Below are 12,451 nucleotides of genomic sequence, written 5' to 3'. Positions count from 1 at the left end.
AGCTACAAGTAATACATAACAAAAAGTCCCCAGGGGAAAGAGGTCCTGTGTTAATCTCCTTTTGGCTTTAAGAGAAGAAAAACAAAAAAGGACTAAGACTCCTGAATGAAATCATGTGAGAGCTTCCTTATTCCAGCAAGAGACAAAATCTCCATGGAAACTTCTCTTTCCTGCACCCACACACTGTTCTTTCTACCTGCCAAGGCTGCCTTGAATCTCAAGAGAATCCTATGGAGCAGTCAACACATTTTAAATACTGAAACAAACCCTAGGGAAGAAAAGAAGCAGAGCAGGCTGACATTCCAGCATTATCAGGAAAGCGATGATTTTCCTAGATTTCCACAGCCCCAGTGTTCAGATAAATGGTTTCCTCAAACCTTCACTTCCTCTCTCTTACAGTATAAATTCAAAGAACCACTCAGCTTTTAGTATGAAGCAGCATAGAGAAGGGAGTTCCAAAGAGACATGTGTTTCTTGACCATTCTCATTATCCTTCTTTCATGGAGCAGTGCTATTCAAACCACCCAGTAAGTCCATTACTCACTTCCACATTTTATGAGCAAAACAATAAAAAGGAGATAGAGTGAGAATGAAGTAGAGAGAGAGAGAGAGAGAGAGAGAGAGAGAGAGAGAGAGAGAGAGAGAGAGAGAGAGAGGTGTTTTCTTAACTAGAAGCTTTATGCATTGAAGCAGTTCACCAAAATAACAAAGTAAGATATCTTTGGAATAATCAATTCATCAAGATAATCAAAGAAAAATGAGAGGCAACTATTTTAGACTGATTACTTTTATAAAATAAATAAGCTCAGCAGTAGCCAGGTATAAGCAATATTCTGAGTTCTGAAGAAAATTTTTTTGACAAAATGATTTCTATGTTATTGTCTACTTATGATCTCTAAATACAACAGGTTTGTATTCAGAATCCAGATGTTTCATGACTTTTATTCATAGGAGATAATGTATTCTTGATACTACTTCTCATTTGCCAATTCCAATTATTATTAATTTCATATCAATTAGAATAACATATCTTCCTTCAATTTAGTTACCTCACTATGGGCTATGTACAAACTCCAAGAAAAAGTTAGTCATGTGCTTTCCAGAAGATAAAAGCTTAGTGTAAAACAGGCTGAGAGGATTTGATGTAAGAAGGGGAGTGGTTATATAGGTCTTAGCCAAAACATGTGATAGTCACTCCAGGGGTTGCTGGAAAAGAAGTCTGTGACACTCATTAACCTATTGGTGCAGATCTTGTATGATCTAAAGGAGAAAATGTTCTTGGCTGTTTTGTATTGCCTTCTGTGGAGTTTCCAGATCTCCGATGGCCATTTTCCTCGAGCCTGTGCCTCCTCTAAGAACTTGTTGGCAAAAGAATGCTGCCCACCATGGATGGGTGATGGGAGTCCCTGCGGCCAGCTTTCAGGCAGAGGTTCCTGCCAGGACATCCTTCTGTCCAGTGCACCATCTGGACCTCAGTTCCCCTTCAAAGGGGTGGATGACCGTGAATCCTGGCCCTCTGTGTTTTATAATAGGACCTGCCAGTGCACGGGTAACTTCATGGGTTTCAACTGCGGAAACTGTAAGTTTGGATTTGGGGGCCCAAATTGTACAGAGAAGCGACTCTTGATTAGAAGAAACATTTTTGATTTGAGTGTCTCAGAAAAGAATAAGTTCTTTTCTTACCTCACTTTAGCAAAGCATACTATCAGCTCAGTCTATGTCATCCCCACAGGCACCTATGGCCAAATGAACAATGGGTCAACACCCATGTTTAATGACATCAACATGTATGACCTCTTTGTATGGATGCATTATTATGTGTCAAGGGACACACTGCTTGAGGGCTCTGAAATATGGAGGGACATTGATTTTGCCCATGAAGCACCAGGGTTTCTGCCTTGGCACAGACTTTTCTTGTTATTGTGGGAACAAGAAATTCGAGAACTAACTGGGGATGAGAACTTCACTATTCCATACTGGGATTGGAGAGATGCAGAAAACTGTGAAATTTGCACCGATGAGTACTTGGGAGGTCGTCACCCTGAAAATCCTAACTTACTCAGCCCAGCATCCTTCTTCTCCTCCTGGCAGGTAAGATGCACTATATAGAGAGAGTTGCAAAGAATGGTACTTCAGCAGCCACATTTTCATGCTCTGTGAGCATCTCTGATAATATCTCAGGGCAGAAAAGGTGCCTTACTAACAGATGTTAATGCTTTGTGATTTCTTTTTCTCTTTTGAGAACTCTTCAAAGTTGTTATTAAACAAATATCTATGTGCTTATTTGTCTTAATATCTAACAGCTTAGTAAGATTTCTAAGCTGCTATAAACAAGGACTGCTTGGTTCACCACTGTATTGTTAGCACCTGCTATGGTATCTGGAATAAACAGTAGCTCAGTTATTTAAGAATGGATGAGAAACCAAATTATCTTAGTACATGTTTCTGAATAATATTAAAATTAATATTAACAGTAAAATCCATAAGTATGCTACTTTAAAATATAAATCTCTGGCCAAAACCAAGACTTATTATTCAGGATCTTCAAGAGAAAGTGCTGAGATAATTCACTAAGTATCAGAGATGACCTTTATTGCATGATTGCCTGATAGAAAAAATGGTTACATACACACAAAAATTTTCAGTTGCTTAAATTTTAAACGTTGTTGATTCTCAAATAGCTAAGTAATAAAAGAGATAAAGCCTGTTGTGTTTTTAGAATATGTGAATATCTATTGAAAGAATTTATTGTACAATTAATATAAACCGACTTCTATTTTAAAGTCATAAGATACTACTTAATTTGTTAAAAATTAGTTTTTGATAGCATTGTTGGTAAATAGCAAAGGTGGTATTTGCTAATGATTACAAGGGCTGTCTGGCTAACTTATGTTATGTTCAGGGAGAAGACAGCCCTTCTTAAAGAATTGGCACTCTCTAAATTTTTTCTCTAGGATGGAGAAAAATTATCCTTCTTCCTACTTTAAAAATGTTAGACATAGAATTAAGGGATTGTTATTTTGAGATTTAATTTTCTTTTCTTCTATTATTTTTCCTTATTCTGGAATGGAAGCAAAAGATAAACAAAGAAATATATGTTAAATTGTTTTCCTTTAAATAAACACAAATGTGAAATATGTTTTTCTGCCTATCTTGTAAAATTTTCTATTGCAACTATTCTGATTACCAGTTCAAATGGGGGAAAAAGAACATAGGCTGCCCCACACTTGAAATTTTGAAATTTGAATGCCCTCTGTCTCTGCTGGTCACACACTTCCAAAATGGAAACCTTCAAAGGGCTACTGTAAAGTACAGCTGCTAATTCCTGGTGCCAATGGTGCTAAGTGTTTACTAAGCCTAGTGAGTACTTTATATCATGGGGCTCTGCTGCGAAGTAACATTGCTGTATACTTTCAGTCATTCTACCTTAATTCATGAACTGAAAAACTCTCATCTAGCTTTTTACCTCTCTAGCTATTGCTTTAAGTTCTGTCAGGCTCCGATGTGGAATTCTCTCAGTTACAATATTTCGATTTGTTATATAGCATTACTTGATGCAGAAAGACTGAAGGATTATCAAAATTATCAAAAGTTGCAATATATCCACTGAGTTCAGTAGTTAAATATAAATTAATATTTACATGGGGAGTTTACTACTAGATAATATCCAGACTTAATGTCTTTAAGTCATGTTTTCGGTTTTGATCTCACACTTTTCCTCTATCTCCTTTTGATCATGCTCAACTCTGTAACTTTCTTAAAAGAACAAAACAAAAAATTAATAAAAGTTTAAAACCACAGCAGACTTGCTTATCGTAGTAAGTCCTGATGTGTAGCTGCTAAAATATTGCCTACAACTTCGTATTGCATTTATAGGGCTATGGAGCAAAAGGACTTTTTATGTAAAATTAAAAAGTAGAGGGGGAAAAAATCACTAAGAAAAGCAAGCAAAATTTGAAAAAAAGATAATTAACAAAACAAAACAACAATAACTTTGCAAACAAACAACATTATTTTAAAATGAGGTCAAATGAATACAGTTTGCTCTATATATTTAATTTTTGCACTGTCCAGGGATAAACAGTTGCAGACATAACAAATAAGCTAATTCTGCTTGTCTGTTTTCTTTATTCACACAACCTGTCTTGTTAAAATCCTTCTAAAATGAAGACTTTTTTCCTCCTCCTCATTTCCCATTAGAGGAAGTTTAGAGAGCATGAAAAAAGGGTTATTGTCAAATCAGATGATATGCATAGATGAATGTGTCTTTATGAAACACCATTCAGTGAATATGTGCTGAAGAAAAAGAACATATACCACTTCAAAAGAGAACTAAATAATGACTTACAGAAATGAAACAAAGCAAATTTGATTGTTCTGGACTGGAAAGATGGCTCAGAATTTAAGAGCACTGGTTAATTCTTTCAGACAAACATGGTTCAGTTCCCAAAATTCAGATGGTATTTTACAGCCACTTGTAACTCCAGTTCTTAGCGGTCTGATAGCCACTTTTGACCACTCTGAGAACCGGGAACACATATGGTATATACAGACATACATATCGACAAAACACCCTTAGACATTAAATAATAAATTAATAAATGAACTAATAAATAATGCATGTTTACAGTGCTTTAAATCAATTACTGTCAATATTATGATCAACTACAATCTATTGTTCTATAGTTGCTTGAAAATCAATCATCCAACTACATGCTGGAAACAAAGAATCAATGAGTCTATTGTAAATCTCCAGTGTCTGTGCTCTTTGTCTATTTGAGGAAGAGGTTTAACACTGTAACCCTAGACTAACTTAGAACTTACTCTACAACCTAGGCTGGCCTCCAAATCTCAGCAATCCTCCTGCCTTCAGCCTCCCAAGGGTGTTTATACTTTTAAGCCTCTTAATGTGGTTCTAATGTGCAGTCAGCACTGAGATTCATAGATTTAATTAATATGGAGATTGTTTAATTATCTCTTTACTTTCCTTTATGAAAATAGAGTTTCCGTAATGAACACACCATTAATTTGAATGCTTTTGTCTAAATTAAACATTTAAATTAAAAACTAGACTATTTTGTGTTAGATGAGATCAAATAGCTTCCAAGTTAAAATGAACTCATTAATACCTTCCAAATTAGCTAGGCTGTAGCTATTTCATACAGGCTTCTACTCTTGCTTGACTTCCAATATCTTCCTCCTTGAGAAAAGGAGCTTTGATGGTATTTACCCAGTCTAAGCTGAAAGATCTTTTGTGATATCTCATGGAGTGCTCACATTTTATAAATGATAGGTCTCAACGAGCAGGAGGATTTGTCTAAAGTAACCAGTTGAGGACAGAACCCAAGTCACTATGTATTCATTGCCATTTATGTAATTGCATTGACTTAGGCTTAAAGCAGGTCTAAAAACAAATGTATGTATGTATGTATGTATGTATGTATGTATGTATGTATGTATGTATAATTTGCCAGGTAGTTACTTTTACTTGTTCTGAGTTCTCATCCAGTTGACTCAGATGTGATTCCCAGAACCCACAAGATAGCTTACAGCTATTTGTAATGTCAGTCCTTGGAGATCTGACATCTTCTGTCCTCTATGAACACTAGGCACACACAGGGTCCATGGACTTCCCATTAACGGAAACACCATGTGCATTAAAAAAAAAAATCACATGAACCAGACAGCCTGGGGAAGACAGGTATTTCTATTTATATCTGAGAATTGATTTCCTCCTCTTTGTTCTACATTTTGTGGAGATTTATTGCATAACTTCTATAATATTTCAGAACATGTGAATGGTTTATTAAACTTATTTCTGTCTACCACTATCAGATTTTCCAAGGTGGAAACTATTTATAAATACATTTGTAGCCATATACGGAGGGGCCGTGTTATACTCACAGAATGGACTTTATAAAAAAAATGCTGAGTTAAAAAAAATACAAATCAGATCATTTTAAATTTTTCCCTATGTGGATTTCTGAGGTTTCAGCCCATAGCTTACAGAATTGGAATCTTGATGCAGAATACACAATAACTCCAGCAGATAGCTCTTGCTTGAACAATATCTTGCGCAGTACTTGCTGGTTTACATAAGTAAGGGGAGAGAGAGTGAGTGAGAGAGAGAGAGAGAGAAAGAGAGAGAGAGAGAGAGAGAGAGAGAGAGAGAGAGAGAGAATGTGTACATGAAAATATATGGTTTATAAATCATAATACATCTAAACATCATGTGACTTGATTATTACTTGACATGTTTTTTTCTGACAGAGGATAGTATATAAAATCTTGTAATTAATGTTAATTGTTTTAGGAGAGTTTAATATGCAATCAGTCTTTTTTTTAGCTTGTTATTCATCCACTTGTTTGATCATTTTCAAAAATATTTTTCAAGTAGAACTATTAAAATAGTCCACAGGTTTTTGTTTTGTTTTGCTTTGCTTGGAGGGTACTGGATGACATTCAAGTACAAAATACCTGTGTTCAACACTATTAGCTTTGTTGGTTATGCAATCAGCAGAGACCCTAACCTAAGAAGCAAAGGTGTGTTAAAGGGAACTGTCGTGATAGATCGGAGTGGACAGGAAAACATTTCTGATGATAGATATGAGTGAACTTCAGCCAGGGAATTCACTCATTAGGTGGAAAGCATATCACATGGAAGCCACAGGGGGAAGAAAAACAAAGTCATATTTCAGCAGAAAGTCATGGGTTTAGGTAACCATGACAACTGCTCTATGAAATAACAGCTCCTTTTTCTCTATAAAAAAGATTTTGTGGAATGTCATATGATTTAGGCTTTTTTTGTTTTTGATTGTTTGTTTGTTTTTCAGAAAAACAAAAGAAACTTAAATGCCATAATAAAATCTTTGCCCCTGAAAGCTTTTAAGAACTGGTAGTTTATTGCTACTTCCTAAATTTAATAGAACACTATTGTGCTTCAACTTCAGAATTAATACATCTGTTTCTTTTGTCCCTTTCTTTGTTTCTTTGTACTTACATGTTTGACTATGCTACAAATCATTTGTGGTTAGAAGGAGAAAGAATCAAATTTTAACCAGAAGACATTGGCTCAGTCCATTTCTGCCATTTGAAAAACACTACTAAACAAGCCATTAGAATTTTGTAACAACAACAACAACAACAAAAACCCTGTTGTTATTATATATGATTGTTTTCTATGCTAATGAGAGAACCAAATGGAGTAGAAAACAATGTACTATACTATAAAAGCAATTTTCTTTTGACTCACATAATCATAAGGTAATGTTATTTCTCTAACATACCTATAAGATCCCCAGGAAGTTACTTAAATAATTTAGAGACATTTTGGTTTCTAGAAAATACAATAGTTCAATACAATATCATTATGAAACAACAATTTAAAGAAATCAATTCATGGAAAATAACTTGTTTAGTATTGTTTGCCATATAGTTTTGAGTCCCATCTTTGAGAAGTTCTCTAAATGATACATCAGGATCAGTTATTATGCATTAGACTATTTGATCCTGAATAAAGAGTCATTATGCTCTCTACTTAGAGAAATAGGGCTCTAATAGAGTGTCAGGCCAACCTGCTTGAGACTATGGGTTTAATAGAATCTATATTAGAAACTATCTTTCTGACTGTAATCTCCAGGACTGTAATGACAGTTTCTCTATTCTTGCTTCTTGCCCTAAATTAAACATAAAGACAACAAATTGAAACTACATTTTTTACATTATTTCTGCAACCAGTTATTATTGTGCATCACTAATGTCTTCATCAACTGAACACTTAGTCAAATGGCAGCTGGCATTTCAGAAAAAAAATGGTTTCCTCCAACCTCTCTAATGTAGCTGAATCTGCTGTAGGTGTCTTTTTGGCCAAGAGATCTTTTGGGCGTATCCTGAGGACGATTAGTCAAAGAGGAATGAAAATTACTTCCTCAGTGGCACTGACTTGGTAAACGAGTCAATCAATGCAAAGCCATCCAACCTGTTACATTCATAGCAGAAGCTGAACTAGTTTTATAAAACCATTCACAAGTTATTAATATGGAAAAACAAATGAAATAGATAAAGTCTTAGAATCAGAAATTCTGTATTTATGGATTTTCAAATATCTTCATATGTGAAGAAATTGATATTTTAAGGAAGAGAGTTGTCTAAATAATTTATGTTTCACATGTCCTTTACACATATACCTTGTGGATAATTTTATACAATTTTAGCCTACATATTTTTCCTGCTTCTGTCATACGAAGTGAAATTTGGAATTTCCACTTACAGAAATCAACGCATTTTAGAGTTTCAGCATTCTGGATTTTGAATTTTTGGATTGAGATTCTGAGGCTGCATAGGCAGCATGATTTGAATGGGTTTCTAGGACTATTTCCATTCTTAGTCAAACATTTTGACTCAATCATGTAACAGGATTTTTTTTTTTTTACTAAGCTCTCCCTTGTTTTTGAAGAATATGCAGGATCTTGGACCCCAGGATGCAAATACATCTGTGTTTAGGCATGGGAAGAAACATGGAATACAGACAAGTATGAGCAGCATGCAGTAAAAAAGGCAGTGTGACCTCAGCAGCAGGATCACATGGGATAAAAGCTTATGTCGAACACAGGCCAGGTTAAAAACCTATTTTGGAGGGAGAATTGAAAACAATGTTTGAAATAGTCAATGTGACAAAAGCAAAGAAGGGCACCATACAAAATAAAACCCACTGCTTTCAGGCTTTAGCTGCAGACTGCATGGTGTGAAAGAAAAGAGAAAGGAATGAATCTATTGTTGTAAGTATATATGTGACTTATGAAAACTGTGTTGAAATTTTAAGTCATAAACAGATGCATGTGTTTAGAATATGAGAATTTTCATGAACATAATTTGTGAGTAGGTCATGAAACTCACTCATAAAGGCAGCCAAAGAATATAAAAAGAAAGATAGAAAGAGTGTGTAAACCTGAGTTCTACATCAAGCCCACCTTCAGGGCTGGGCTAGTTAGTTTTTTGTTCTTTTCTGTGTCCTTTCATTTATAACTCCTGCAAAGAGTTCAGCAGCCAATGTTTTTATAGCACTTCTATGTTAAAATGAACATAGAATTATGTTAAAATAATTAGAACATAGGATTTCCAGTTCCTGATTTAGTTTGCATGGTTTTGTTAGTCAAGATACAACAGAGTGAAATAAAACTTGTTTACTGGAACAAAGAAGTGTTAATAACACAAATTTTGTATTTGGAAAAGGAAAAGGAAGAAGAAAAGAAAACAGACTGAACTATGAGGTGACTTTGGAGAATATCTGGGAGGCAGAGTCACTAGTGACAAATTACCCAAAGTCACAAAAAAGAAATATGGTTCCATTTTATGAATTACAACTGTTAATAGATCAAGGTATAGTTTGGTATATATAGTTTCTGAACACAAATTAGACTAGTGAGTGCCAGTCACAATAATAATAAATGCCTAGCATGGTAGGTTAAGTTCACTTTCATCTAACTGCCAGAAAGCTGAATGATAATGATGTGCAATTTCAACATCTTTCTCTTGTCTCAGAGGTAACTCATTTAACATAAATTGTTTTTCACAGATCATTTGTAGCAGATCAGAAGAGTATAATAGCCATCAGGTTTTATGCGATGGAACACCTGAGGGACCACTATTACGTAATCCTGGAAACCATGACAAAGCCAAAACCCCCAGGCTCCCATCTTCAGCAGATGTGGAGTTTTGTCTGAGTTTGACCCAGTATGAATCTGGATCAATGGATAGAACTGCCAATTTCAGCTTTAGAAACACACTGGAAGGTAATATCATTGTGTTCATTAATTTTGATTTTTTTTAATTTATAATTTCTTTTCAGAAATTCTGGGCTCAGAGATATTTATAATTTAGAATTTTGTGAGTTTTGAACTGTTATGCTTTGAATATACTCATTGTGATAGTAAACTTAGCTAGCATAGAATATCTTACTATACTCCAGAAATTTAGTAATATAAAAGGGAAAGGGAAGGGATGGGAAGGGAAGGGAAGGGAAGGGAAGGGAAGGGAAGAGAAGGGAAGGGAAAACGCCTCAAGCCCTAGATTCATACATGAGCAAACATTGAGGATAACCTCCAACAACACTTATAGAAATTACCACCAAATATTATTAAAAGTTCTTCACAATCTTTCATATAGAAAATCTTCTTTTCTTCCAAGAGTGAATCTTTTTTAACTTTTCTCTTTGATTTTTAGCATGTTTTATCCTCACTTTTGTTCTTCTACTTAATGGGTGAGTTTACTGTCTCTTTTGAAAAGTCATCAAAAGTAGCGTGACTGTAGTATCTGTTCCCCAGTAGGGATGCCTTTTCTGTCCTCAGTGGGAGAGGATGTGCCTAATCCTCCAGAGACTTGATGCACTATCATAGGGGATACTAAAGGAGGCCACACCCTCTCAAAGGAGAGTAGAAAGGGGTATGAGGGAAGGACTCTTTGAGGGGAAGACTAGGAAATGGGGGCAATTAATTAATTAATTAATTACAAGAGGCAATAATTCTAGGAAAAAAGAGAGGAATGAGGTTGAAATGTTTACTTTTTGGCCCAAAATTTGCCATTGCTATGGGTAACCATTGAATAGTCAATAAAAGAAAGGTAAGTGATTGAGAAACATCCTGGATGGCCATTGTCTGGGTCTTTGGTGTAGGCCAGGCAAGAAGTGATAGAAACAGCTCACTTTGGTTATTTTGTTATGGAAAGTCTCACAGTTCAACCATAATGAGGGAACTTTACAAAAGTGTACAGCCATGGCTAACATTTCTTCTTCTTCTTTCATTCCAAGACATAATTCTAAAGATTTATACCCATAGGTAAAGGAAAGCCACCTTAAAGATAGACTTTGATGACTGATGTTAAGATAAAATTCATATTTTTTTCTCTTACAGCAATAAAATGATGCCTTTAAAAGTAATAGCTAGGTCCAGAACATCCTGCTAACTACTCTATATGATGTACCAAACTTTACAAATATCTTCTATAGATGCCGTCATTATGCTCACCTGAAAAAGGGAAGACAGATTTTGAAATGTCAAAAAATAAGGTTATGTTTGGTCACTGACTAATTGGTAGCCACTAATCTGTATCTATTCTGTTTAAGGATATTATTGAAGGACATTATTTCCATTGTATTCTGATGACCAATACAGTTCATGAATTGGCTGAGAGTAGACAATACAGTAAATAGAATTTCAGATATAGTGGTTTGAGGGGGATCTCTGTAGAGTTCCATGTTCTTGTATTTCTAAACAGAGAATTGGATAAAGATTCATGGTTTAAAGCAGAAGCACAGTTATTAGAAGAGAAATACTTTCTCTATCAGAACTGGTCCCAAGATAGCAAAGGCTTGGGAGCACAACAGCAATACTACACAATGATCACATTTTATGGGAGTTCTGGCTTACCTTGGTAGCACTGGCTTTTTTGCAGCATGTTTTATCTGTTACATGATGGCCTTGGGCTATGGTGCCCAGCCTTGCTCTTGAACAACAGCTTTATCTCCCATGCTAATTATACAGCTATTCCAGATCTCACAGTCTTCCCTAATATTTTGTCTTGCATATGAGCAATGGAAATTTATGAAGTCATAAAGAAAATTTAATCCTTACACTTACAGGAAAATGGGTGAAAATGGAAATCATTAAGTGAAATAAATCAGGCTCCTAAAGACAACACCAACAATGTTCCTCATACATCAGACTTAGATTTAAAATCATACATCTGAATATATTTACAAATAGATGTATTTATAGCTGTAAATGTACATCGGAGGAAACAAAGGTATCAGCTTTAAGAGTGCAGTCACTGAGCAGGGCAAAGACTACCAGCATACCTAAAATTCCATATACATTTTACAAAGTAAATAAATGTTTTGATTATTCATAAAAAGAGTCATAGAGAATGAAATAGTTACAAGAGATTTTCTATAGAAATTAAGAATAAATATTGAATATAATGCAGATTTTTTTCACTTATAATGTAGTTAACAACTAGCTCATGTTGAAGTGATCATTCACAAAGAGAGGGAAAAATTCTTTAGATAGTGATGCTACTGCTTAGAAAATTATTTCCAATCAAGGGCTGGTTGTCCTGTGACATAAACCTTGAAAAGTTGATCTGAATAAGGACTCAACACAAGAGGACCTTGCCTATCCTGAAGTTTAATTTGAAAAGAGGGCTTCAGCTTTCATTCCAATGAGCATGATAACTATTATGAAAATCATAACATGACCAGAAAATTTATTTCCCATTTCAATTTTTACACAAATAATAGCTTCACAAAGGGAGAGAGAGAGAGAGAGAGAGAGAGAGAGAGAGAGAGAGAGAGAGAGAGAGAGAGAGAGAGAGAGACTATAATAAAGGTCAGAATTTTGATGCCTGGCACATAATTGAAAGAGATTTCAATCTGACCCAGCTAAAATATGTAGAACAA

At 35.0% G+C, this 12,451-nt stretch overlaps 1 protein-coding gene across 2 annotated transcripts in view; it reads left to right on the top strand.

Moving 5' to 3' along the window:
• Positions 1–1,110: 1,110 nt before the first annotated feature.
• Tyr (tyrosinase) overlaps positions 1,111–12,451 on the top strand; it is a 64,776-nt gene continuing 53,435 nt past the window's right edge. The window contains exons 1-2 of one of the 2 annotated variants that reach the window (XM_021167635.1): positions 1,111–2,091; positions 9,575–9,791. In XM_021167635.1, coding sequence (XP_021023294.1) covers positions 1,273–2,091; positions 9,575–9,791 — 1,036 coding nt within the window. In that variant the 5' untranslated portion in view covers positions 1,111–1,272. The remainder of the gene's footprint in view (positions 2,092–9,574; positions 9,792–12,451) is intronic. The other variant, XM_021167636.1, reaches the window with a different exon arrangement.

This window comes from Mus caroli, chromosome 7 (assembly GCF_900094665.2).
Source record: "Mus caroli chromosome 7, CAROLI_EIJ_v1.1, whole genome shotgun sequence".
Lineage (NCBI taxonomy): Eukaryota > Metazoa > Chordata > Mammalia > Rodentia > Muridae > Mus > Mus caroli.
The sequence above is the reverse complement of the archived record's forward strand: the minus strand, read 5'-3'. Positions and strand labels throughout refer to the sequence as shown.